Source organism: Leptonychotes weddellii, chromosome 2 (genome assembly GCF_054177405.1).
Source record: "Leptonychotes weddellii isolate Sample4059 chromosome 2, ASM5417740v2, whole genome shotgun sequence".
Lineage (NCBI taxonomy): Eukaryota > Metazoa > Chordata > Mammalia > Carnivora > Phocidae > Leptonychotes > Leptonychotes weddellii.
The window spans coordinates 128,700,499-128,725,249 of record NC_138370.1 but is presented as its reverse complement, the minus strand read 5'-3'; the positions used below and the strand labels follow the sequence as shown (position 1 = coordinate 128,725,249).

The 24,751-nt window shown below is 37.5% G+C and overlaps 1 protein-coding gene and 1 long non-coding RNA gene across 2 annotated transcripts in view; one reads left to right on the top strand and one right to left on the bottom strand.

The window, feature by feature from the left end:
* Positions 1 to 20,855, bottom strand: part of TMPRSS11D (transmembrane serine protease 11D) — a 49,468-nt gene extending 28,613 nt beyond the window's left edge. Inside the window, exons 1-3 of the mRNA XM_031023729.2 lie at positions 20,730 to 20,855; positions 2,099 to 2,220; positions 75 to 193 (exon numbers count right to left, since the gene is read on the bottom strand). Of these exons, the coding sequence (XP_030879589.1) occupies positions 75 to 193; positions 2,099 to 2,220; positions 20,730 to 20,737 (249 nt within the window). The 5' untranslated portion in view covers positions 20,738 to 20,855. The remainder of the gene's footprint in view (positions 1 to 74; positions 194 to 2,098; positions 2,221 to 20,729) is intronic.
* Positions 1 to 24,751, top strand: part of LOC145720187 (uncharacterized) — a 155,367-nt gene that overhangs the window by 128,460 nt on the left and 2,156 nt on the right. The gene's annotated exons all lie outside the window — the stretch shown is intronic.

Below are 24,751 nucleotides of genomic sequence, written 5' to 3'. Positions count from 1 at the left end.
GATCACAAAATATTAGACTTATTATCAAATTTGTTTTATGATGGAATAAAGAGCAAATACAAATATTAACTTACCATAGATTCAACTCTTCCACTCAAAGTCCTATATTCCTGTGTACCTGGTGAGTTTAACTGATTACTATATTTGACATTTAGGATTTGAAAGCTGCTATGGTAAAAGTATGACTTTTGATCTGTAAAAGAAAGAAAAGGAGAATCAGTCTCACTACTAAGTACTTTAAACCTTAATTTATTCAGGATTATAGGATGCTATATTACACAATTAAAAAAATTGCTTCTCTTAAAGAAAACCCCAAACTTACTATAAATGTAACTATGATAAAATTATTTTGCTTTCAGTTTTTAAAAAAAATGACAGATCTGAAATTGTTAAGGATGTAGGAAAATCAGAGCAGCATTATTTGTGAAATTAAACTGCTCAGAAGTATCATAATTTTCATTTTTCCTATATTTTAGGGAGATTTATGATTGCAGATTTATTCATTCAAGAAGTATTAATGAATGTCTATAATATGCTATTATTCATTTAACACTAAAGAATAACCCAGAGTAATTCTGAATAATTTTAAGAATGGTTTCAAATAATAATCATTTTAGAGAACTCAGTGACTTGTTAGTTTCTTAGAATAAGCTAGAAAATAAGCCTTTGAACAAGATAACTAATTGGTTGTCCAGTGTGAATTGTTTCTACCAAAGAATGTCTGCCAGAGGACATATTCAGCGGGGTGAAGAAAGTAAATATTTCTAAAACACACTGTACACATCTTAGAAACGTTATGAACATGGACATAATAACCTAACCTGTCTTAGGAAAAATCCCTGCTTTCTTTTGATCACTCGTAAGCATAATTTATGCAGAGAAGTATCTCCATCAGAGGAAAGAGTTAGAGATCCTGGTGAAAGGGTAGTATAGTCCTTTGTGGTGGAGGAATAAGTCTTTCAAGGGCCATAAATGGTGCAGAGGATAAACCTAGACTCCTCAACTTGTGTGACGATACAGTGCCATTAAGAGTGAAAATTCACTAATTTAATCGTAAATTTGAGGTTTCTTGCCTCTGTAATCACCTTAGATGTAGTTGATTCCAGGTGATTTGATAGCAAAATGTAGCCACAATTTTATAATTAACTTGGCTGAAAAGATTATTCATTATTACTGGTTTTCTTAATGTTGGTAATTTTATTGTGCCATTGAGAGTTTTTCAACTTTCACATAAATAAGCATTTTTGCCTATTTACAATAGAACATACAATAAATTATGTTCTCTCTGTCTCTCTACACCCATACATACCCATATACCTAAACACACACCCACACGTAGGACTTAAATGATTTAACAGAATTATAGCTGAAATAAAATAATACCAAAGTGCATTTTTAAGTGAAAAAAGCAGATTATAGCATATATTATCTAGTGAATTTGACACATTTTATTTATCTACATGAAAGCAACTGAAAGAATGTTCACTGAGATATTAAGGAATGTTGTTTATGAGTAAGCAGGGTATCATGTGTTCTTTATATTGTTTGTTCTCCATGTGTCCTATATTTTTGTGATATAATAATACTAAGAGAAATAATAAAATAACAGATCCTTTTTAAAATTTGTTTTTACTCCTCATCTTTCTCCCAAGGCTGTTTTATCAGGAGAAAGATCATGAATTAACAAATACTTTCAAATTTTTAATGTTGAAACTTAAAATTCTTTGCAGTATTTCACTTTTACAATTTCATCAGGTTAATATATGAAGAAGGAAATCATGATATTAAATGAGAAAACAAAATAGACAAATTCTAGTGTCAGAAAAGAATCAAGAGATTTTTTTTTCCCTTTGGCTAGAATAATTCTTGCCTAAGTAATAAGGGTTTATTATGCTAAAAAAAAAAAAGAGAATAGAAAAAAGTACTGATTGAGGGAAAATATAGACACAAACATATATTTAGGGATATATAAGACATACAATTATGTTATATTAAAAAATAAAAGTGGTAATAAAAGAGAGAATGCCAAACTTTTCATTTGAAGGTGTATTTAGTTATTTGGTTTGAAAAGTGGTCCTTTTAGTCTTCTAGTACTTACCAAAAGCTAAAAAGTAGATGAGTAGAGCTGTGGTTACCGCCAAGATTACCACCCCCGCCACAACAGTAAAACACACCACATATGGATTCAGGAATCTTGAGGTTGATGGCATCCGTGCTGGCCTTAAAACAGTAGAAAATGGTCAAAGACTAATCCTTTCACGCAGAGAAGCCATTATTTCAGTGCTCATGAACATTTTCTGCCTTCCTATGTGTTTCAGCCTGAACATAGCTCTATTTATAGGAAACAACGTGATTCTTGATCAGAATATAATCCTGGAAATGAACCTGAACTAACAACATTCTCCTTAATGACTTTCAATTTTTTTTTCAGCACAAAAATGCTGACATTTTGGTAGTTTGATAGAAGGATAAGTAAATCGAACCTATGCCTTGCAATTATTTTCCCTTCTTCTGCCAGTTGATGAGGTTCTCAACACTAACAACTAATTGTACTGTTTTGTTGTCTTTCCAAGACCCTATGTTGGACACTTACTATGGTAAAGCTCCCTTAACTGGGTACCATCCCCAGTGGTATACAGAAAAGGAGTCATTCTGGGTGGGGAGAGGGGTGGAGGGAGTCAGAACAGTAGCATTCCTCCCCGTCATATTCTCTATATTATTAAAACTGGGGGTGTGACCAGAGGTTGAGTGCTCAGGCCCAGGAGAGTAGCAAGCCCCTGAAATGAATCAGAACTGTCCCAACAGCAGATGATTTGTGTGACTTACTATTTTTCCTCCATGAATTTATCAGCTGCAGTGTAAGCCAATAGATTTGTACTAATACAGTATCTGGTAACTATTAGGCACGTGGCCCAGGTACTATCTTCTTCAGTGCCTCCCTCCCCACAACCACATACACTTGCACTGCGGAGGTAACCAGAAGAGCTAAGTGTGAATTTCTGTTTTCTCCCTTGTTTGAGTGGAGGTCATATTGTCATTCATCTGAGACTTTCTTAGTCTGACAAATGGGATTAACAATACCTGCCGCACAGGCTGTCTTGAATATCAATGAGGTTATGTTAGGAAATATATTTCTAGTTAAATAGGTTATGTCCTAGGCTGTGTGCCTCTGGAGGGGAAAGCATGCATGCATGCTTATGTTTCAGACACTTCACAGGGTGCCTGCCATAAATAGGTGGTTCATAAATATTTATATTTATAAATATTTGTTGCATGTGTTAACTTGTGAGCATGTTTCAGATTTAAGGCCTTAACATAGCTGAAAAACAGTTACATTTAGCAAGAATATAGTCTCTCATTTTTCCTATTTGTTTTGCCAACCTTCTGGTATAAGTGTGAAGAGAATGCTCTGAGGGTTAGTGATTCGCAGACATTTAGGTTTCATAGCAGGGAGGCCTGATGTTATTTGGGCTCTTCACAACTCAGAGACTCATAGAAGGGCACTTCCTGGTATTTTGCAGTGTACCACCTGCACATCGTTTTCTGTGGTTCTGGGACCAGTAACATATCAAGAGATTGTTGGAGGCAGACCGAGACTTGCCAACTTTCAATTTTGTTGAATAAACACATTAATCATACAAAAACCGACCATGCTCAAACATTATCATTTAATGAAGGGGCATTTAAGAAGCTAGAAGTAGGAAGGATTGTCTCAGGCTAACAAAAAATGAATGACGTAGCTTTAGCTTTATGATATCTTTTTACTACATTGCTCTTCTTTGTTCATTTTGCTATACTGGTGAAAACTGACTTTCACTGGCACTGGTCCAGAGTCCAACATCTGGAAACCACTACTGCGGTAAACTTCAAATTGGAGGAAATTGGCACTTTGACGTTTGCTGATTTTTGAGACTCAGTTTACTCACGTGTCACCTTGTGTGGTCTCTGTGCCGGTGACATGCAATCACAAGTGCACGGTGTTTGGCATTTGTGACGTCAGTAAATGTCAGTGGCTCCTGAGTAATGGCAGAGCCGAGGGGAGACAGAGTTGGAGTCCAGGGTAAACCCAAAAGCCTGAGTAATTTCCAAACTGATTGATCCTTCTCCTCAACCAGAGATGAACTAATGTGTCAAGACTTATGAGTGTGGAGAGAGAAGTACTGAGAAACAGGAAGTAAGCTGGAGGCGGAGAAACAAAAACCAAAGGCTAGAGTCAGCACGCGCTGCTTTAGCTTGGATGAGGCTCCCATGGGAATGACTTTAGCGCCAACTTCGCTTCAGTTCGTGGAAAACAGCTTAAACTCAATGACTAAAAAGCACCATGAAACATATGACTCAATAAACAAAGGGTGTGGAGCTCAAATCACCTTAATCTCACAAGCCATAATTAATTGCATAAGAATGGGTTGCTCCACCCTGTAGAAACAGCTGAAGAAATATCTACTCTTTTGTTGGTAACGCAACTTGTCATTGAACCTCTGTATGTGGTTGATTACAAAGCTTATGCCAAACAAACTAAATTGTGCACAATATTTACTTTGTAAACTATTAGAGATAACATGTTTGCAAACACTGAATTCTGACTCAATGCAATGGAAATCTGTGCAAGAAAATACTTTGCTTTTTTTTTTTTTTAAAGATTTTTATTTATTTATTTGACAGAGAGAGACACAGCGAGAGAGGGAACACAAGCGGGGGAGGGGGAGGGGGAGAAGCAGGCTTCCGGCTGAGCAGGGAGCCCGATGTGGGGCTCGATCCCAGGACCCCGGGACCATGACCTGAGCCGAAGGCAGTCGCTTAATGACTGAGCCACCCAGGCGCCCCGAAAATGCTTTGCTTTTAAAGCCGGTTCCTGACCACTGAGATTTTTAGTGCTTGCATTTGAACAAAGCAAAACAAATCATTCAGTTGTAACATGTTTAACCGGCTTCCCCCTTTCGTTTGCTCTCTTTTATTAACTTGGAAAAGTTACAGTAATGTTGAAAAACTTATTCTATAGTTTTGAGAGTTTAAGTGTCAGGCACTGTACATGTGTAGTGCCAGTCTTCAAAACTGTAAAGCAGGTATTATGATCCCTGTTTTGAACATAGGGAAACTGAGGCTCAGAGAGTAAATAACTCAAAATTACTCAAGAGTGACAGCTGAAAATTGAAACTAGTTTGCTTTGAATCAAAGCACATGCTCTTCCTTTCACATACACTTCCTCCCTCATACTATAGGAGACAGGAAAGTTTCGGGACTCCTATCTCTTCTGACTTCGTTTGGGGGAAGCAAATGGGATCAACACCCATTGAGTGCTAGGACTATGTCTTACACATAGTAAGTGTGCAATAAAATAATTGTTGATTTAATTATAATTTGGAAGTAAATCTTACATTAATATATCAAAATTATTTAGGAATATTAATTAATCTTTGCCACTGACACATAGTTACAACCAATATAGGGCTGTGGATTAACAGAGCCATTGGTAACAATGTCCATCACCTGTAAGAATGGAGGAAAACAGTGACAGGGTAATTGCAAATTCAGATGCATATGCATATCAAGGACTTTTAGACAATTTTGTATCCTTTTAAATTAGATTTCAGGTATCATGATAACAAAGATTTGGTCCACAGTTGTCTTCTCCTGCGAAGCATTCTTCCTCGATAATCCCACTTTATGCCAAAGTTTCAGCAAGCATGCTATAGGGTAACATTTCCTAGGATAGATCCTCAGCCCAGCCCTGTCTTTGAGCTTCATCCCGCCATTGCCAGTTATCTCCAGACATCTTCTGGATGCTTTACAACCTTCTTAAATGTGGGAGGTCTGGGAATGGGGTGAAGGTGGAATATTTTCTCCCTGGATGTTTACCAGTCTCAGAGGATTCCAACCATCACTTTGTACCATGAAGCCTTGATTGGTGTTGCCAGTTGTCCTTTCAGGGAGGGATTTTGTAACCCTTGGGCTGAAAGGAAGCTGTGTATGTGTGTGTGTGTGTGTGTTTGTATGACACTCATGCATTGTCTTCTGCTATCTTTTTATTTAGGTTGGGGGTGCGGGGAGGCCGTGAGTAGGGGGAAGAGAGGCGAGATGGGTTCATTGTCTCTGAAGTGAGAGCTTCCTTTAGCTTTCTCTATTGCCTGAGAGCTTTGGGTCTGGAGGCCTGACCATCAGGCCATGAGTTGTCCAAGTATGAAACCTGGAAATGGTGGATGATACCCAAGCCACAGCCTTTTTGTCTTTTGGGAACTTCTTTCTTCAGAGGGAAGGAGGTGGGGGCCTGTGAATTGGTTGTTAGTTTCTGAGTTTTACCAAATAAAGTAGAATCTAAGAAGAAGAAAAAAAAAGAAACCCTCCTTGAAACTGAACTTTTCTTCCAGTACTACACTCTCAACTATTTCTAAAATTGGTGAATTGATTCACTTCTATCTATCTGGTACCCTAAGTTGGAGACCTAGAAATTAGCTGCACCTGCTCTCTCTTGGTCTTTCTCACATTCAAGAGGTCACCACACAGTCCTTATCTTACACCTAAATCTTTTCTTTTCTGTACCCTCTATTTTGTTCTTAATTTTGACTCTTATCAACTGACTTGTACTACTTGCAATGCCTCTTGTCTCCCTTTCATTAACTATGCAGTCATTAATTAGTTAATGCAAGACACATTTGGTGAGTGACTTAAGTGTTCTAGGTGCTGGAATACAATGAAAAGAAACAGACAAACAGCAGTCCTAATGGTGAAGGGAGACAGAAATGAGTAAGTAAAATAAGGGAAAAGGTGGGAAAGAGAGGTGGGAAAGGAAGTGTGTATGTGGTGCTGGAAATTTAGGTAGAGTGGCCAAGAAAGGCCATGCTGAAAAGGTTACATTTGAAAAGAGACCAGAGCAGGTGAGTGAGCAAGCCATGAAAGTTCCAGGAAAAGAATGATTTCAGCAGAGGTAAGAGCAGGCCCTGAGCCAGGAGCTCACCTGGTAAATTTGAGAAACAGCAAGGGGCGCAGCGAGATGGGGGTGGAATGAGCAAGATTTTGTTTCATTCAAATCAACCCTTTCAAATCCTTCCAGGGAGTTTTTTGAATATAAGTCTTAGGTTCTGACACTCTGCCCTTCCCCTGCCTCATTTGAAATTTATCTATAGCTTGTCAAGATCCTCAGGATGGCATCCAAACCTCCCACATGGCACTGAAAGCCTTCATAGTCACCTCTGCATCTTCAACTTCTGCCATATCCTCATCTGCCCACTTAACCCCAGCCAGCCCGAATGGGACAGCGACTTCTGTGTGTGATGACACTTTGCCTAGAAAACCTCATACCTCAACTGCCCCATAGATTCCCATTTTGTTCTTAAGGGATTTCAACCAACTTTCTTTCCCTCCCGGTAGATACTTTCTTCTCCCCTAGTTTCCCCTCATCTGATCTCATAATTCCCAGTGAATTTCTCTATTCTAGTCATTATCCCGTCTTGTGGGAAACAACAATTTTCTTGCCTGCACCCACCTCTAGGCTGTAACTCCTGAAAAGTAGACATGCATTGTGTCTGTCAAGATGTGTCCCATCCTTAGCACAACACCCATTACAGAGTCCACATCAAGCATTATTTATGAAAATATTGATGAATGACACTGCAAAGAAGGGTTTAAAAATAATTTAACTATAGTTTGGAGGGACTTTATATAGGATTATATGATGTGCATTTTTGTTTTAAATACTGACAAATAAAATATAGATTGGAGAATAATCTCTGCCGTCTAATGAGTGCTTGCCATGTACCTGGCACTGTGTTGAGTTTTTCTACATCATTTAATTTAATCCTTGTAAATAAGCCTAGTTTACAGATGATGAAATAGAAGCTTATTTACTCAGCTAGTAAGCGATGGAGCTGGAATGTGAATCCAGGTCTGTCAAGCTCAAACTGCAAACGTCCACATCAGATGGGAGGGGATTTTTCTGTTAATTATCATGTTGTTATTCATTTCTATCACTCTACCTTGTTGTTGATGCTAAGAAATGGAAAGTTCAAAAATATTGCTATAGACCTGTGTTATAGGATATACAAATGCATGTATTTGAATACGGGTGTGTGTTTACATTATATATTGGAGTTATGAAGATTATGAGAAATGGTTCCAAAGTAAAGGGACTTCTTTATTTTAGTCCATTTCCTTAACACTAGATGTTTACCACTAGACAGGCAGTAGGGACTATCTAATTCAATGTTTTAATTTTTTTTCAGTTGATAAACACTGTGTTCAAACAAGGTCTTGCTTGGAAGCTCAAAGATGGAAAACAGATTAAATGGAATAGCTTTTCTGTTTGAATTTGGGATGGGAGAAAAGGACCCCCTCTTCCTATTTCCAGCAAATTTTCACTGATCTTGTCCACCATTTTTCTTTCTTTCTTAATTTTTGTTGTTGCTGTTGTTCTTGATAAACTCAGGTGCAGTGTAAAAGGAAAGAGAGACACAAGAGGATTATTCTGATTGCAAAACTGGATAGTGGCAGAGTCGGTGCCACAGTTTTAAGACTTGTTGAATATATTTATTTTACTAAAGCATGGTGCATCCTGAAAACTCTAGGTTCATATGGAAGATAAGAACTTATCCTTGAATCACAAACCCACACCACTTTATGTGTGCGTACTTTTGGAATGCACTATGTGACTTTCTTTAAACTCAATGATTTACTTGCCAATTTATTTTTATCTTGGGTAGCATTTAAAGAAGTTTATACATAAATCTCTTTATACTTCCTGAGGATACAGAGGTTGGGCAAGTGGTGAGGGACCTGAGCTAACTTATGTAATACTTTGGTGAGAATTAGGAAAAGGCCGCTTTTCTGTGAGACAGAGACAATTATAAAAGGGTGCTCCGTGGGCTGCATGTAGCTACACTCTGGGACAGATAGCTTGTCAGGGAGCATAGGCTCCATCTCAGCTTCCAGTCTTCCCCTAAGCCTTGCAATTTTGTGCATTGCACAAACTTCACAACTGTATATAGCGGACCTGAAATGATGTGTGAAAGTTCTGGAATCTGCTACTTACAGGGAAAGCCAATCCAGAATCCAAATTCTTCTCACAAAGTTTGCAAGTTGATATGAACAAATGACTAATAGGTGTGTGTGTGTGTGTGTGTGTGTGTGCATGTAAGTATGTAGTAGTGGAGTTGGGAGTTGATGATGTTTTATGAGACCCTGCTGCCAGTGAAGTTAAGAGGTGTGGGCTCAATTGCCTCACAGGCTAGTTAAGGATTTTCTTTCCTAGGACTCAGGATATACTCTGGAACTCAGGCTCTTTTCTTTTCTTTTCTTTTTTTTAAAGATTTTATTTATTTAGTTGAGAGAGACAGAGATAGTGACAGAGAGCATGAGTGGGGAGGAGAGGGAGAAGCAGGCTTCCCGCTGAGCAGGGAGCCTGATGTGGGGCTCAATCCCAGGACCCCAGGATCATGACCTGAGCCGAAGGCAGATGCTTAAGTGACTGAGCCACCCAGGCGCCCCATCAGGCTCTTTTCAATAAATCGACGTCATAGAATGAACCTCATGAGAAAGTGTGGCCACAGTAGGTTAAATCTACCTTTACTGCTGATGATGCTCTGTTCACATGTGTCTAATTGGTCCTAAACTTGAAGGAATCATTTTCATATACTGGAAGTCCATGGGCATTCTTTCTCCATCTTATTTCATTATAGTATTGAAATGTATTTCAAGATAATTAACCACAATTATTACCTGATGTAGAAAAATTTCACTGGGTCCTAGTGATTGAGGCTGCATTAAACAACTAGTAGAGAAAGAATATATTATAGATCATGCTCCATCATAGTGTATCAAATCTTAATTTATTTGGACCCTGATAAGTTGAAAAATAGTTTTAGTTTTGTAACATTTTCTCTGTTAATAATGTTCACTTTATGTTTCTGCAATAAATAAGGCAGATGTTGAAATTTTTGCAACTGAAAATGATTTTCTTAAAGATTTTTATTATTATTTATTTATTTGACAGAGAGAGATAGCGAGAGCAGGAACACAGCAGGGGAAGTGGGACAGGGAGAAGCAGGCCTCCTGCCGAGCAGGGAGCCCGAAGTGGGGCTCAATCCCAGGACCCCGGGATCATGACTTGAGCCGAAGGCAGACGCTTAATGACTGAGCCACCCAGGCGCCCATGATTTCTTTTTTTATTGAGATTTTCTTTGTTCTAATATCAGTCATGTTTTTGAAATAAAAGATTCTTTTAATTGACTTTAAACTTCTGAGCATCTTATTTCATTCTTGCATTGTAAAAGATTTCTAAGGGGGATGTAGATAAAGACCTGGAGTTAGGAGATTTACACTGTAGAGTCAGTCTTGTGTAATTATTAATAGAAGATGTCTGAAGACTACTGACTAATAGAGTCAGATAAGGACTTGGAGGCATATTCTGGTGACTGCTCTGCTACACTTAATATACATATGCTTTTATAAGGAAGGCCATCTTTGCTGGAACTCTACAGCTGATCAAAGGGCCCATGGGTTCTTGCTTCCATAATTGAGATTATGGATTCTTCTCAGTGTGCAAATGGGCACAGCAGCATTATGGTAGACGATGGCATGGTCTACAAAGATGAGCCTACCTAGGTGATTTGAAAACAACAGAGCAGATGGAAATATTTCTTCTCAAACTTCATGATGCTGATACTTTAAATGTATTTCTCTACAAGTCATCAATCCATAAAGTTACAGGAGCAATATTTTGTTGATTTTATCATTGTCAAAGAATGTATGCCTTGTGTTTCAAAACCAACCGTCATGACAGAGAAATTCCTGAGACGGGTTACCTATCTCCTTGCTAATTAATATTAGGGAGAGCTTAGCATGTACTCTACAGGGCACTGCTGTTCATTCAATGTTAGTATTCCTTCTGAGCTCTAGAAAGTGTAGCGATTGGCAGAGCCATTTAACCTAGAGCAGGTTCTAAGCTTCTGTGTCTATTTTCCTCCACACAACATTTTTGTCCTACCTGGATTTAGTTTTCAAGAAACTAGGTGTTTTTCCTCCCTAGTTTTTCTTTATTCTTTCCCCTCTTTTCCTTTCCTTTTTTTCTTTATTTTTGACTGAAGATGATCTGTAACCTTTATTAGCACCAACATGATTTTGCCAACTTTCTGAAAATTGTAAGGAAATATTCATGACAGTGTAAATATGTCAGATTTTATTGTCAAAATGCTCTTTGGGAAACGAGTACTTGAAATTTTTAAACTTAAATGTATCTGTTGGGATGATTTTGGTGATGGTTGCACGACTAGCATAAATATGCTAGTAACCACTGAATTGTACCCTTAAACAGGTGAGCTTTATGGTATGGAGTTACATCCCAAAAGCTGTTAAAAATTAAATTCATTTTTTTAGTGATTGTTAACTTACTACAATAACAAAGTTATTAAGCTGTCGGAGAGACAGTGAGGGTGGGCTTGAGTTCACAGAAGCAGAAAAGGACTCAACTGAATGGGTATTCAGCTCAAGTTCTGGTGCCGGTGCCGTGCAATTCTCGGCGAGGTATGGGGATACAGTGGTGTATTATTGTTGACAGCAAGCAATTTGTTACAAATAATTGTTAAAGCATCAGAGTTTTGAAATGACTTACTTCTTACACAATTCAGAGCAGATAATTCTAGCATAACATCACTCTTACTGACTTGCATTTTCTTATATTTTGGGGGTGAAGTTACAAGTAGTGCATGGGGGAATTGCTTCTGAGCCTGGTTAGATCCATGGGGAATGTGTCACACATATTACTGTTATGTGTCAGGGTGGAGAAGAAAGCCCCAGAGAAAAGCTTATATTTAAATTCAAGCTGCAAAATGGCAAAACCCATTTGTTCTTTGCACATTCTCCTATTCTCCTGTTTCTTCCTTCCCATATGCGCTCTGATCTGACTAGACAGCAATGCTTCCCAAGCTTATTTGAGCACAGAAGTATTTATTCCTGAAATACCTAACATTTTGAGGAACACAATGTTCCCAGAACTCAGTTAAGAAAATGCTGCTCTGTGAGTTCTAACTAGCCCAAAGCACTTAGTGTTTCTGCAGGAGAGACTAGGGAACTATTGCACACTCAGCTCAGAGGGCATTCTTATTCATATTTAAATACGCAAGGATGCTTCTTGCTTACCTCTCTCTCCATTTTGGATACTTGAGAGACTACCGTGTAGCTGTTAAGTTTAATTGTAGTTGTTCAGTGCTTCTTACATTTTAATGTATATGTGAATTGCCTGTTAAAATGCACACTTTAGCAAATCTGGGGTTGGGCCCAAGATTCTGCATTTCCAATAAGCTCCCAGGTGAGGTTGATGCTATTGGTCTACGGACTATATATAACAAAGGTTTTGCGTATAATTAGATCAGAGTAGCTCCAGAATAGAAGTGTGACTTTACTGAAAGCATACTAGTTCCTTCTGTGTTTCCTAAAGTTCAAGTATATAAACAGGTCTCTTCTATTATAAGGTCATTACGAAATGTTCAAAACCTTAACTTATCTCTTTGTCAAAATATACTGACCCTAACGTGGAACTTGATACATATTTCTTTCTACAGAAAATAAATGAGTAAAGGATTTAAGGGCCTTTACTTCCAGTTCAATGTGACTTGATTTTTAATATTAAATTGAAAGTGTCAGGATATTTCATTGCTTCTACAAAGTGAGTCCCACCAAGGTGAAGAATTTGGTACACCACACTCCAAAGGAGCACAAAGCAGCATTTTTGGCCCCGAATATGTTCATCCTCCAATGTTTGATCTGATTATTATATATAGACCCAAATATAAAAAAAATTCTAACAATTGCCAGGAAACAATCCTGCTTAATTTGTATGGAAGGATGTATGCCATGTTTTTTATGTTATTTGCTTGGGGAGGGGAGCAGAGAGGCAGGGAAGGGGGTGCTATGAATGGGGGGTAGAAGAAAGAAAAATATATATCTTTAAATGCATAAGTTAAGGAAGTAAAAATCTACCAGGAAGGATCTAAAGCAAGAAAGACATTTAAGCACAATCTGGGTGGCATAGGTTAATGGGCATGATAGAATCTAGAAATTTCCTAGAATGGTTTTAGGATGAGTAGAGAATGGAATCAGAACCCCGCATGTATTCATCATAGTTAGTTATATTTAACTATATCTGTACATGATAATTGTTCTCATAGAAAAAAAGGTGGCTTCTAATGAATCATGGATAAAAGCCAAGATTAGCTCTTGCAAATGCTCTTGAGTAATACTTAGTTACATCAATATATTTTTAAAAACATCTAGAACTCAACCCCTTCTGAATTTAATTCTAGTGGCTCCTTGCCCAGATTGTCTACAGAAGCAGAGGAAAGAATTGAGATTCTCAGTATTATTTTCCCAGGATGGTTTTGTGTCATAATGAAATGAACAGTGATACTAATATTTTTGAGGGCTACACAATAAAATATGTCCCTCAGAGCTTAGGAAAAATGCAGACATGTCACTTATCTTGGGAAGCAGTATGTATAGCAGGGGTAAAACACTGTTGAAGTGGTTAGAAAAACTGCTTGACGCGAGGCAAATCACTTCTTTGGACTCCAGTGTTCTCCTTTGTTCTTAAACAAAGAATCAGTGAGTTTACTTGTCACCTTCATACTATTCTTTCCTCCTTTAAAAGGACGGCACCTTCTCATTTCCATGACCACTCCTATTGGTAGGTTTTCTCACTTTTACTGCACACTCTGTTTTTGCAAAACACTGTATTTCTTTTTTTTTTTAATTTTTTTTATTGTTATGTTAATCCCCATACATTACATCATTAGATTTAGATGTAGTGTTTATTGATTCATTGTTTGTGCATAACACCCAGTGCTCCATGCAGAACGTGCCCTCCTCAATACCCATCACCAGGCTAACCCATCCTCCTACCCCCCTCCCCTCTAGAACCCTCAGTTTGTTTTTCAGAGTCCATCGTCTCTCATGGTTCGTCTACCCCTCCGATTTCCCCCCCTTCATTCTTCCCCTCCTGCTTCTTAAGAAAGCCTGTCTGCTTGCCAAGGTCCTTATCTGTCTCCTATCCCCACACCCCTCCTCGCTAGTAGACTGTAAGCTCCACGAGCCACAGCTGACTCTGAAACTCTACTAACTGGGTTCAAAGTCCGCATCTGCCACTTAACTTACTGTGTGAACCTGGGAAGTCACCGAACTTCTAGATTTCCTTACCTGCAAAATGAAGGTACCAATAGTACCTACTTCCAGATTTTTGTGAGGACAAACGAGTTAAACATTTGTTAACAGAACTAGAATTCTGTCTGGTGCATGGCCCTGTGTCGGTGCGCAGTCAATCAAATAAACGAGGGCAAGCACTGCTGGTGATTAGTTCTCCTCTGTATCTCCCAAAGTTTTTAATGGTCTGTTCTTTAAAAGGAGCTGTACAGGGTGAGGCTGGGTTTGATGATGGAAGTGAGGCCCTGTCTACACGGTAAACATGGCTCCTTACCATGGGCATGAAGAGCCGCACACATAGGGGTTCTGTCTCCTGAACCAATGCATCCATTTACTGGGTTTCTTCTATTTTTATATAAATATTCTATGAAACACCAGCCCTTTCCAGAAGCCTGTATTTTTAACTACTACACAAGTAATATAGAAAGATAATATAGTACAATGGTGATAATCATGACTTTTGTAATTAGACAGACCTAACTGACTGTTGGTAAATGACAAAACCCCTCTGAGCCTTAGTTTCCTAATTTATAAAATGAGGATAATCACATGCGTCAGAGGGTTGTGAGATTAAACGGGATGCTGTTTGTAAAGTACTTAGAACTCTGGCCCGTGTTCAGTAAGTGATAAATTCTACATTCTTCTTTTAGGTAGAACCCAGCTTCAGCTGTAAATAATGTAATTTTTTATAAATGGCATTTCTCAAGAGTGATAACATTCTATAGAATCACAGAATGTTAGTAATGAAAGAGAGCTTCAGGAATAACCACTCTGACTTCCCATTATGCAGAAGAAGAAACTGATCTGCAGAGAGATTAAGTGGTGCTATAGAGAGGCCTCTTGATTTTTTGTCTGTGTTCCTTCTCTGATATTTTATTGTTTTTTTTTGCAACCCAGGACATTGTGGGCACTCTATTAACAGTGTTTATTAAATAAATGTTACAAAAATCAATAACAATTGAGTACTTATAATACCATTCTGCTAAGCACTGGGGACATCTTGAAAATAGTCAAAAAGTTGTCCTTGCCTTAAGGCACTCCTGTCTTTCTGAGGGAGTATAAGACACCTGTCTGTTAGCAACATTTCCCACAGTTGACTCATTCTTTTTTTATTGAAACACTTTTTTTTTTCTTAATTTCTCTGATTCCACACTCTTTGTGTCCTTCTGGTTCCCCCTTTTAATGTCTTTTGCTGGTTGCTTCTCCTCTACTTACCCTTAAATGTCTGATGTTGCTCCATGCTCTGTCTGGGTGTTCTCTTTTTTCTCTAGCTGATCTTATTCAATCAGCTTCAATTACCACCTAAACCAACTGCTCTCAAAATTTTTTTTTTTAAGATTTTATTTATTTATTTGATAGAGAGGGCGAGAGAGCACAAGCAGGGGGAACAGTAGAGGGAGAGGGAGAAGCAGGCTTCCCGCCGAGCAGGGATCCCGATGCGGGGCTCGATCCCAGGACCCTGGGATCATGACCTGAGCCGAAGGCAGACGCTTAACCATCTGAGCCGCCCAGGCGCCCCTGCTCTCAATTTTTTTGCGTGCATACGAATCAATTGAGAAGCTTGGAAAAAGAAAGATTCCTGCATCCAACATCCAGATAGACTGTTTCAGTAGGTATGGTCTTGCTGCTCAGAAACCTTCATTTTTTAAAAAGATTTATTTATGAGCTATTTCACAGCTGTAGGGCTGAGAACATTTTTGCAGTGGGATAAGAGGGAATAGGTTAAAGATAAACATGCACCACACTCTATGACCCAGAAAATCCATTTTCCGGATAAGCTCTGGCACTTTTGTGCCACGAGATCCATTTGAGAATGTTCAGAGCTGCAGTATTTGTAATGGCAAAATACCAGAAGAGCAGATACGTAAGTTAGAGTATACTCTTACAATGGAACATCATATAGCTGTGTGAATGAATAAATTATTACTATACATACTTTATAAAACATAATTTTGATCCCATTTATATTAATTTCAAATATAGGTAGAACTAAATGATATGTTATTTGGGGATCTGTCTTTGAATGGTAAAACCATAAAGAAAATCAAGGACATTTAGATAACATGCCAGATAACAGTTAGATTGGGCAAGGTCGTTGAGAGGGCAGTTAATGGACAGGATGTTACCTGGTGATGCTATTTTTCTTAATAAATGATGACTACTTTGGGGTTCATTTTAATATTAGTCTTTGTGTGATACATTTCACAATAAAAAGTTTAAAAAGTAAAGGGAGTGAATAGGAGAAGAAAATTGAAATGGAGGCAACGCATCTAGACAAATCTTTGGAAGAGCTTTGCTGTTAGGGGAGGAAATGAGAAATAAGGCAATAGCTGGAGGAGGGATGTAGGTCAAGGAAGGAGGTTTTGCTTTGTTTTATTGTTTAACTGGAGATAGTATAGTGTGTCTTTATGATAATGGGAATATTCCAACAGAGAAGCAAACTGTATGTTTTAATTCATTCTTTGCCGTTTTAAACTCAGGCCGATATCCTGGCTAAGAAGTAAGATCGTCAGAATAAAAATTTGTCTAGGTTAGAAAAAATACATTCAATGGCTCTTTTTAATATACTTGCTTGAAGTTTGAGCTCATATATCTATTAATCACTGAGGCACTTGTTCATATCTCTGGCAAATGGATACTGTAAATATTCAACAAATCTGCCATTTTCTTTCTGCTGAGTTAGTCATTAGTGTGTAAACTTTTCCAAAGTCAATTTTATTTTCAATCGTTTTAGATAGTTACCCAAAGAATGGTTTTATTAGGATGGTGATTCTATTTTACATATCATAAGCATGTGCTGTGTTTAGACTTAAAGCATACTCTGAAAAATTGTGCCGTTATGGCAAGTTTTCTTTGCTCAGGAGAATGGGATCCTTCAAGTTGGAGCAATACCTTTTAAGGAATTGGATTGAATATCCTTAAGTTCCCTTACAATAATCGATGTTGAGTTTTGTCCTCATGATTTATTTTAGGGGTATCAACCATAGCCGTGTTGGGGGCTGAAGCAGCATAAAAGTCAGGTAAGTAACAAATTTCTGAGGAAATAAGTTGGGAGTGTCTTCCAGAGGACAACCCCTCCCAGCCTGTACCTCCTTTAGAAAAACATTCTGGCTAAATGTGGCAACTGTTTTAGCATGCAAGCTGAGGTTTTTGTGAGCAAAACTTGAACTTTAAATTCACATTTTTGGGGCTCTGTGACTGTAAAGATAAGTTGACACTCGCTTGTCTAATTTCTATTAAGAGATACAGACTTTGCCTAATGATTTACAATTTTAAGCATGGTTTTTGAAAGTTAACATAGCAATTCATAAAGCAGGATTGAAGCAACAGGCAGAGTTTGAAATGTATTTCTGACAGTCTTGGCTTTTTTCTCTACTTTTGTCTCATGTTGTTTTGGGCTGGAAGAAGGCAGGCTACCTGATGGGCTTTGGCATGTCTGTTTAATCAGTTAATCATATCACAAGCACAGACAAAAAGGGAAGAAAATGTAAATAAGATTTGTTATGGTCTGAGGCATTCTGCTAAGACTTGTCTCTTCCTGAGTTGAGATATACTCCCTTACCTTGAGTCTTTCCTTAAACTGCATTCTGAATTCCAGCTTATAAATCTTTATCCTGTTTTTCAAACCTCATTTCATACTTTTTATGTAATGTAGTAGTCATAGACACTCCCTATGTAGACTTGACAAAAAATCTGGAGTACCCAGGGATTTGAAATGAATAATGATTATATTATGATAACGTAGCTGTCCAGGTTCCTGGGCCCTGTGGTACGATTTCCTTCTTTGGAGAGGAGTGAGCAAGGTGGGTCAAGAAATAAACACACCATTTTGTAACCTTTAGGAAAGGACAACCTAGAGGGATCTGGGGGTTTAATTTATATATAAAAGTAAGCAAACTGTCCAAGAGAGCCCATTTTCAACCAAAAGTATCACAGAATTTACCTGGAGATCTACCAAAAATTACCTAAGAATTACCTAGAATTACATAAAAAATATTTTACACACTTTTATTTCCTTTCCCTTTCCCAATTTGGATACCCTGCTTTCTCAGAGCATATGGAGGAATTGGAAAAATCATGGAGTTTGAGATTTAAATTGGAGATAGCATGGCATGCTTTTATGCTGACAGGAATATTCCAGCTGAGAAGGAAACTGTATGTTTTAATTCATTCCTTGTAATATTAGACTCAGGCAGATGTCCTGGTTTCAAAGTAGAATTGTCAGAATGAAAATATTTCTGATTTTAACTCCCTCATCCATTTAAATATGCCTTCCCCTTTCCACTGAAAAGTCTGCTCTTTATTCAGGTTGACAGAAGGCATAGTTTTCTAATCACGGATACTCAAACTGATGGATGCGGATCCATAAGTTATTTTCAAAATTTCATCAATTTGGCTTGGTAACCCTGATGATCTCATTCTGATAAAACCAACCAATCCATGAACAAAATGAATTGGGAATGATATAAATTTTAGGTTAAAAAAGGAACAACAAATTGATTTTTAATAGATGCAGACTATTAAGAAAGAAAATATTTCAGACTGTGATCTGTAAAAATCAAGGTTTCAAAGAAGAGTCTTTTGTAATTGGAAATTTGGTTCTGATTGAGTGTTGTATTTCATGTAAGGATGAATCAACTTAGGAATTAGATTGATTCAAGGCATTCCAAAATTGTATATCTCTTTCACTATTTGCATTATTTATCTATCTTTCTTTATTTTCCTCGAATGATATTTTGATGTACATCTAGCTGCTTATAAGGGTCAATTTTTGAAAAATCAGAGAAATTTCTTTACAAAATGAAAATACAAATGTTTCAGCAAAATGCATTTCAAACTGTATAGTGATTACCAAAACAATATTACATTGTTATAGAAATTTAAAAAATAATGGAAAAATATAATTCATAAGCTTACCACTTATCTTTTAAAGATTTACATATTTATTTTAGAAAGAGATAGAGAGCGGGGGAGGGGGCAGAGGGAGAGAGAGAATCCTGAATCAGACTCCCTGCTGAGTGTGGAGCCCAACATGGGGCTCCTCAGAGGACATGACACGGAGCTTGTCGTGGGGGCTCGATTTCAGGTCTCTGAGATCATGACCTGAGCCGAAATCAAGAGCTGGCCCTCAACAGACTAAGCCACCCGGGTGCCCCAAGCTTACCACTTTAATACAACAAATATGATTAGTGTTTTATGTACCTCATTAGACTTTCTCACATGTATACTTTGTGAAGTGATAGTCAATGAGTAAATACAATTCTGTGATTTTTTTTTGCATAAAGTAAGGACAGATACAGTATATAAATTCATAGGTTTTTAACTCTTTTAATGAATTCATCATATCCGTTGTGTAATATGAAATTATTTTATTTATATTATTGTTAATTCTTAATTATTTATTGTTAGAAACTTAGATGGCTACCCATTTTTCACTTGTGTCTATATATATATTCAAATGCGCATAGTTGTACATATATTTTACTAAAATAATTTAAATTTTGATTGAGTTTTCTAAAGTGTGGTAGACTTAGAGTAAACTCAGCTACACTTAACATAATCAACACATTACTTATGCTTTTACCACCTTTTTAAAATGACTTAATATCACATTTTTCTGTGTTAATGGAAAAACAAAATGAACAATATGTTCGTTCATAGATGCACATACAAACACATCAAATTATGTAGTGATTTTGAGATTGTACCATCTAACTGTAGATGATACCACAATTTGTTGCTTTTTTTATGTGAATGTGCATGAAAATCAGTATTCATTAACTAAAAAGAAAACTAAACAAATACTACTTTTTCTTAAGTATCGATAAGAATTTACTTGAAAATAATGATGTGGCAAGTATATGAAAAGTAGACAAATACTATCTTATTTTCTTTCTTTTTTTTTTTTTTTAAGATTTTATTTATTTATTTAACAGAGAGAGACAGTGAGAGAGGGAAAACAAGCAAGGGGAGTAGGAGAGGGAGAAGCAGGCCTCCCTGCAGAGCAGGGAGCCCAATGTGGGGCTCAATCCCAGGACCCTGGGATCATGACCTGAGCCGAAGGCAGACTCTTAACGACTGAGCCACCCAGGCGCCCCACTATCTTATTTTCTTAAAGAGGACTTTAGATTTCATTGTGTATTTCATACCCAGTAATGATACAGAAGTCACAATACAGAATCCTGGAAAAATTCTAAAGCAACAGAGGAATTTTTTACTGATTATATTTTTAAAATCCACACATCACTTTTTGAAAAGTAAAGCATGAGAGAACAAAAACACTTCCTTATTTATAGATATGTTTTCATAATCCTAAGCTGTCTCCTTACATTTACTCATTTTGTAAAAAAAATCAGTCATGCAGTAAGCACCTTATTTAAACAATATCAAACATGTTATCTAAACAATAAAAGTTTCAGTGAAGTTTCTGGAAAAGTAACTAAAAGATTGCTAGACACAGTCAAAATTTCTTCAGCTTCTGTATATTTTTCATATGTTCTAAGATACAGTAAAATTTCTAAAACTACAGAGACAAAAACAGGACTTACCTATACATTTTGATCCTGAACAATGAAGAGATCCTCTCTTCTGCCTATTCAACTTCTTTGAGATTTCTACACAAATGAATGACTATCATGCATTATGTGTGATCCTATGAAGGAGCTGAAGACAAAGGAGGAAATCCCACATAATTAAAATCTAACTTGCTAAACAAGTCTGAAGGAACCAACTTGAACCAATAGCATGACCTGTGGAATGAAATCAGAAACAGGAAATTTCACAACTGAGTAAGAATTTTATTTATTCTGGTAAATTGTGACTAAACATGATAGCAGATGATGGCTATTTCATGAAAGCTTGCAACTACTCCACATGCTCTGGAGTCATTATTTTTAATTCAGGAGGATGTGACACTTGCCTGTGTTTTGTTGTCACACACCTCCTTTTTTGCCACAGCAAGCTGAGGGTGATCAGAAAATACTTTCTAAGCACTAATGGGTACTACTACCTCTGAATTCACCCTTCTCTGTGATAAAATACTGTTCTTCTTGTAGAATATGAAACAGAGATTCAGAGAAGTAATTGAATAAGCGTGTAAGTTGTGGCATAAGCAAGCAAAACAGTTGGAACTAAAATTGACTTTGTCTTTTTCCAAATATGTCCTTTGAAAAAAGTATTCTAACTCGCTACTGCTGGCAAATGAGTGGACGGTAGAGTGTGGTAAGAGCATGTGCGGGGTAAGGCTAAGGAGGGGGACGTCGGCAGTGTTTGCAGGCCAAGGCACACCCCATGAAAACACAGAGGCAAGAAGAGCGCGGAAGTGAGAAAAGACATCTCTGTCTCATGTGTTGGGAAGGAGTAGGAACTGTATCTGGAAGGTTGTGCTGAGGTTACTTTGTGAGATATACTGCCTACTAAAGAACTGGAATGTGTAATTAGGTTGGGTACTAAAACTTAAATTTTAGTCTTAGTTTACTCACCAACTAACTGTGTAGCCTAAGAAAAAAAATCACTCACTCCCTTATGAATCTGATTAACCTACTGAGAAAGAAAGCTGAATCAGGTGGTTTTAGAGGACTCTTTTATACTCAAATTCTATGCCTTTATCTTGTAAATCACTGATAGCTAATGGCTAATGAATTCACTCTAGGACTGCAATTAGGCAAGTGTTCAATTTCTTACACATTTTTTATATAATGTGCACATCAGACAAGAGGCACTGGAAGGAGTGGGCTCCTCTCCACCCTTCCCTTACATATTTTCATTAGATCCTAATATCTCATGCCTGATATTCTGATGGTTTTTTTTTTAGTAAAAACAATGAAAAAATATTTTTAAAACTTTTGAACAAAATTACCTAAACAAACCATTTTCATTTTGCATGTTAACCTTTAAGTACTTTTAACATATACAAGCTTTTTTCTTTTTTTTTTTTTAAAGATTTTATTTATTTATTTGAGAGAGAGAATGAGAGAGAGAGCACATGAGAGGGGGGAGGGCCAGAGGGAGAAGCAGACTCCCCGCCGAGCAGGGAGCCCGATGCGGGACTCGATCCCTGGACTCCAGGATCATGACCTGAGCCGAAGGCAGTCACTTAACCAACTGAGCCACCCAGGCGCCCTACAAGCTTTTTTCATACAGTTATATCATAGTGTATAACTTTGTATTATGCTTTTTATTCCTAATGTAATTTTTATAAGCATACCCCTGTGCTATTAAATTTTTATTTCTAGGAGCTGTATATATTATTTTAGTAGCTGTATACGTACCTAATTGTTGTATAAAATGTGCACTATAACTTTTTATTTTGATGTCATTTCAAACTTAAAGAAAACTTGCAGATATAGTACATATTTTCATCAATTATTAACAATTTCAGTGGCTGCATTTTAAAGGGTGAATCATCTTATACTGAATAGATTTATCATAAAACACTGAAAGCATCTCCTAATGTATTTAGATATTTTCTTTTTTTTTTTTAACTGTAGGTGATTCTTTCTTTTTTTTTTAAGATTTTATTTATTTATTTGAGAGAGAGAGCACGAACAGGGGTATAGGCAGGGGGAGAGGCAGAAGCGGACACCCCGCTGAGCAAGGAGCCCAATGCGGGACTCGATCCCAGGACCCTGGTATTATGACCTGAGCCAAAGGCAGACTCTTAGCTGACTGAGCCACCCAGGTGCCTGGAGTAGGTGATTCTTTCAAGGACCATCTTCACCAATATACTTTTTATTTTCACTCCACTGCTAAATTTTCCCTTGAAATAAGTGGAAAGGAAAAATAATTTATTGGGTCAAATTATATAAATATTTTAATGGCTTATAAAATTTACTTTTTAAAAAAAATAATTTTTTTCAAAGATGTGAAGTATTGTCTTCTGGTGTGTGTTGACAGCACTTTCCCCCAATGATGCATGCTCTTTCTCCTCCATCTTTGTATTTCCTGGAACACTTAGCAAAGGCCTTTTTTAGTGAGTAGGTGCTTAGTCAACACATATTATTTAAATGTCCAGTAACTGAGTGTATTAATGCAGACCTTAGTGCCTTATCACTATTCACAACAGAACTTGGGAGTGAGTAAGAGGAGTGGCATGGGAAAAAAAAACTGCATTCAGTCCGAAAGCGACTTCCTACTTGCCTGTGATGATGACCTCAACACAGAAAGAGAGGTGGGGAATGAAATTATGGTTTGTGAGGCAAAGGAATTGCTCTCACAGGGACTAGTTTGAAAGATGTTGAGTCTTAACCTTCAGGTCCTCAGGGAGTGGTGGGATAGGTCTTGACTTTTCTGTTCTTAAGGGGAAGCCATTGTAAGAATAAGGAGTATAGGATGACATTATGCCAAAAATATCAGAATCTTTTTTTTCCTTGTCATATGCTTGATTTTATTCCTCCAGTTGTGCACTCACAAAACCAAGACAACCCAACTTAGGAGGACTGACATGAACAGGCTTCAGGGAAATAGAAGAGATCATTTATTTTAGTGGAGGATAAATCATGCAGTGTATGAGCCATCAAAATTGGTTCTTTTGCCTGCCTAGGCTGAGGGGGGAGAGATCATGGTAAAGAGACTATCTCCAAATATGCAAATGTATGTTAAAAAAGCCTTGCTTTGACAGAAGTATGAATTATTCATTGGAGCCCGTCATAACAATATGAGCAGAGAAAACAACCAAAAAGCAGATGACCTAAGAAGGTGTGAGCCAGTGGTGTCTTCTTTGAATTTGGAGCTTAAATGTTTAGTCATCAGGTTCAGGGTAGCACAGTCATATGGCTATGGCTGGTAATGAATGTGTCATGAGCTCCCTCACAGAATTATTATATGGTTAGAAAAAGAAAGATAATGGATGTGCCCACTATTTGAAAGTTGTAAATGTTATTTAAATAGACACATTTACGTTTATTGTAAATGTCAATTTTACTTTATTTATTCATTTAAAAAAATTATTTATTTATTTATTTGACAGAGAGAGAGAGAGCAAGAGCAGGAACACAAGCAGAGGGAGTGGGAGAGGGAGAAGCAGGCTTCCCGCCGAGGAGGGAGCCCGATGCGGGGCTCGATCCCAGGACCCTGGTTCCATGACCTGAGCCGAAGGCAGACGCTTAATGACTGGGCCACCCAGGCACCCAAATGTCAATTTTAAAATCAGGTAATAATTGGATTTTGTTTGTGTGGCCAAGTTTAATTTACATATTACCACTTGTAGGTAGTTAGCAATTAGGGAATAAGTATGTCCCACCATGTCTCAAAGGCTTTTGTCTATTCAGAAGGCACGTTGTAGTGGAAACAGTACACTCTGGAGTTAGAATACACCTAGAGTCAAATTGAAGTTCTTCTGCTTCCTACCCAGCAGGGTTCAGAAAAGTTGTTTATGAGCCTCAGTTTTCTTATGTGTACAAATGGAGTTAAAGTACCATTCTCATAGAGTTGTAAACATTATATTCAGTCAAATCAAATCAAAGGAATGAACAAATGTAAAGCACCTGGCATGTTCAACATGTAATGTAGTCATTCCCTCACCTCCGATGTTCAGGGGAGTATGTATATGTATGTGTGTAGGGGTCACAAT